Genomic DNA, 2,174 nt, shown 5'->3' with positions numbered 1-2,174 from the left:
AAGACTATAAGGCCATGGAGACAGGCACTGTACCTGTCTTGTCCTGGGCTCTATTCTGGCATCATAGTGTGGCATCTGCCACTCCGAGAGACACAGCACATGTCAGTCAAATGGGTTAATGTTTTTGCCCTAGAGAAAGTGGGCTGGATAAAGAGACATGTAAGGAAGAGAGAGAACAAGATCCAGGGAAAGGCTACATTTGGGATCAAAGTGATTTGATTGAGGAGAAAGTACATGCCCTCCATGTCTTTATTCTGCTGTATCTAGCAGGTAAGAAGAAGAAAGATTACAGTGCCAAATCATCTCCTTCCATCCTAGTGAAGATCACATAGCACCACAGCGGAGATTACCTGGAGTAGAGATCATAAAAGGCTCTGAAGAATTGAGATTGGAATCAGAAGAGACTGGTTTTACTTCAGCTTTTAATAATTGAAATGCTCTTGTGCCGCAGCCTATTTATTTATTTTTCATCTAATGTTACAGTTCTAAGAAACTTAGCAAGTTAAGCCACCTGTGGTTGTGATGTATCTGCCCGCTTATCGGAATTTTTTATTTTCTTGAAATTTTAGGCACAGAAAAATGAGAGAGAGTCTATCAGACAGAAGTTGGCACTTGGAAGCTTCTTTGATGATGGCCCAGGAATTTATACCAGCTGTAGCAAAAGTGGGAAACCAAGCCTTTCCTCCCGGTGAGTGTTCTTTTGAGTTGATTTTCCGATATGTACCTAATGGATTTTGTCACCTGACTATATGTCTAATAAAAGATAGCCTTTAAATCCGCGAGTGGGGTTTTTTTTTCCTTAATACTACCATCCTTAATTGGGTTTTAGACAGACACTCCCCCACCTGTTTGTTGGTTTATTCATTGTTGTTGTTACTGGCCTATTGCCCAACCACTTGAGGTCAGATTTTTATACTTCATTTTTTTCTAGACTCAATCCTGATTTTGCACACTGATAGGGGAATCAAGCCACACTCCTAAGCAGGCTCACTGATGATTCGAGGCGTGTGGCAGACTACCAGATTTCCCATTAAGCAGTCCTAAAGCACTCAGAATCACTCCCGATACATCTGATTGCAATAAGTACTGGTAACTGAGAAATACAATCCCCACTTTGATCATTTATGTTTATTACAGTTCTTAAGCTGTCCTCCAGGTAGTTTTTCTTTATCTCATTTCAGGATATCATTACTCGTTATCATAATTTATTTCAGGATATTATTGGTTATTTGCATAGCTTCTAATTCCAAATAAAATATACTTAAAGTATAATTTTACCTAGAAAACAAGACTGTGGACTAGAGCTTCTCAAACTTTAACGTGCTTATGAATCGTGGGGATTTTGTTAAAATGAAGATTCTGATTCAGTGGAACTCAGTGGGGTTCAAGATTCTACATTCCTAAGATGCTCCCAGCTGGGATGTCCGTGCCGCCATTCCATAGGCTGCTTCGGTTCGTGAAGGTATAGACAATCTGCACAGTTTTAGCTATACAAATATAGGTATTTCAAGGGATGAAGGCACATAAAACATTGCTTTAATGAAGATGGTAGTAAACTAAAGACCCATCAGTGCTCTCTTGACACCCCCCACCCCAAATGTCTATTTTCTCTCAGTCTTCTTTTGGGCTAAAAGCAAATACACCCTGTTAAAATACCAGGAATATTTACCATGTTAGGCCAGGTGTTGGAGACAAATCATGCATCCATTCAACCCACAGATTTCTACTGTGTCTCTACTTCGTGTAAGGCCTAGAACAAGGCATTTTAATATCTAAGTCTATTCTATCTGGCTTTCAGTAAGCCTTTTGCTTCAGTCTTATCCTGAGAGATTTATCTAAACCAGCAAGAATCAGAAGGTAGACACATGCGCATGTGCGCACCTGTTTGTGAGGCTCTGTAGGCAGGTCAGTACATCAAGACAAGAGCTCCAGTTTGGCCATGAAGTGTTACGGTGTCTCTTCCGCAGATGGGTACCGGCCAGTCTCACAATATTCCCTTGCTCTTCCTACATGTCATTCCAGAGCTGGAAGATCAGCCTTCCCCTTTGCCTTGGGAGCACCTCTCTTCCTTCCCAGGTGGATGTGGCAGAAAGAGCTCTGGCCTAGGAACCTGAAGACCTGAGGATTAGTCCTAGTTCCCTTCTAATTCTGGGACTTTAACAATTTACTTTGTT

General features: G+C 41.2%; 1 protein-coding gene across 5 annotated transcripts in view; it reads left to right on the top strand.

The window, feature by feature from the left end:
• The window catches only part of LOC105809167 (schwannomin-interacting protein 1), an 886,964-nt gene that overhangs the window by 841,844 nt on the left and 42,946 nt on the right, over window positions 1–2,174 (top strand). For all 5 annotated transcript variants that reach the window (XM_012642921.1, XM_012642924.1, XM_012642925.1 and 2 more), the window contains one exon: window positions 570–688. In XM_012642921.1, coding sequence (XP_012498375.1) covers window positions 570–688 — 119 coding nt within the window. The remainder of the gene's footprint in view (window positions 1–569; window positions 689–2,174) is intronic.

This window comes from Propithecus coquereli, unplaced genomic scaffold, assembly GCF_000956105.1.
Source record: "Propithecus coquereli isolate 6110/MARCELLA unplaced genomic scaffold, Pcoq_1.0 Scaffold19, whole genome shotgun sequence".
NCBI classification, from domain to species: Eukaryota; Metazoa; Chordata; class Mammalia; order Primates; family Indriidae; genus Propithecus; species Propithecus coquereli.
This window is presented reverse-complemented; position numbering and strand designations above follow the sequence as displayed.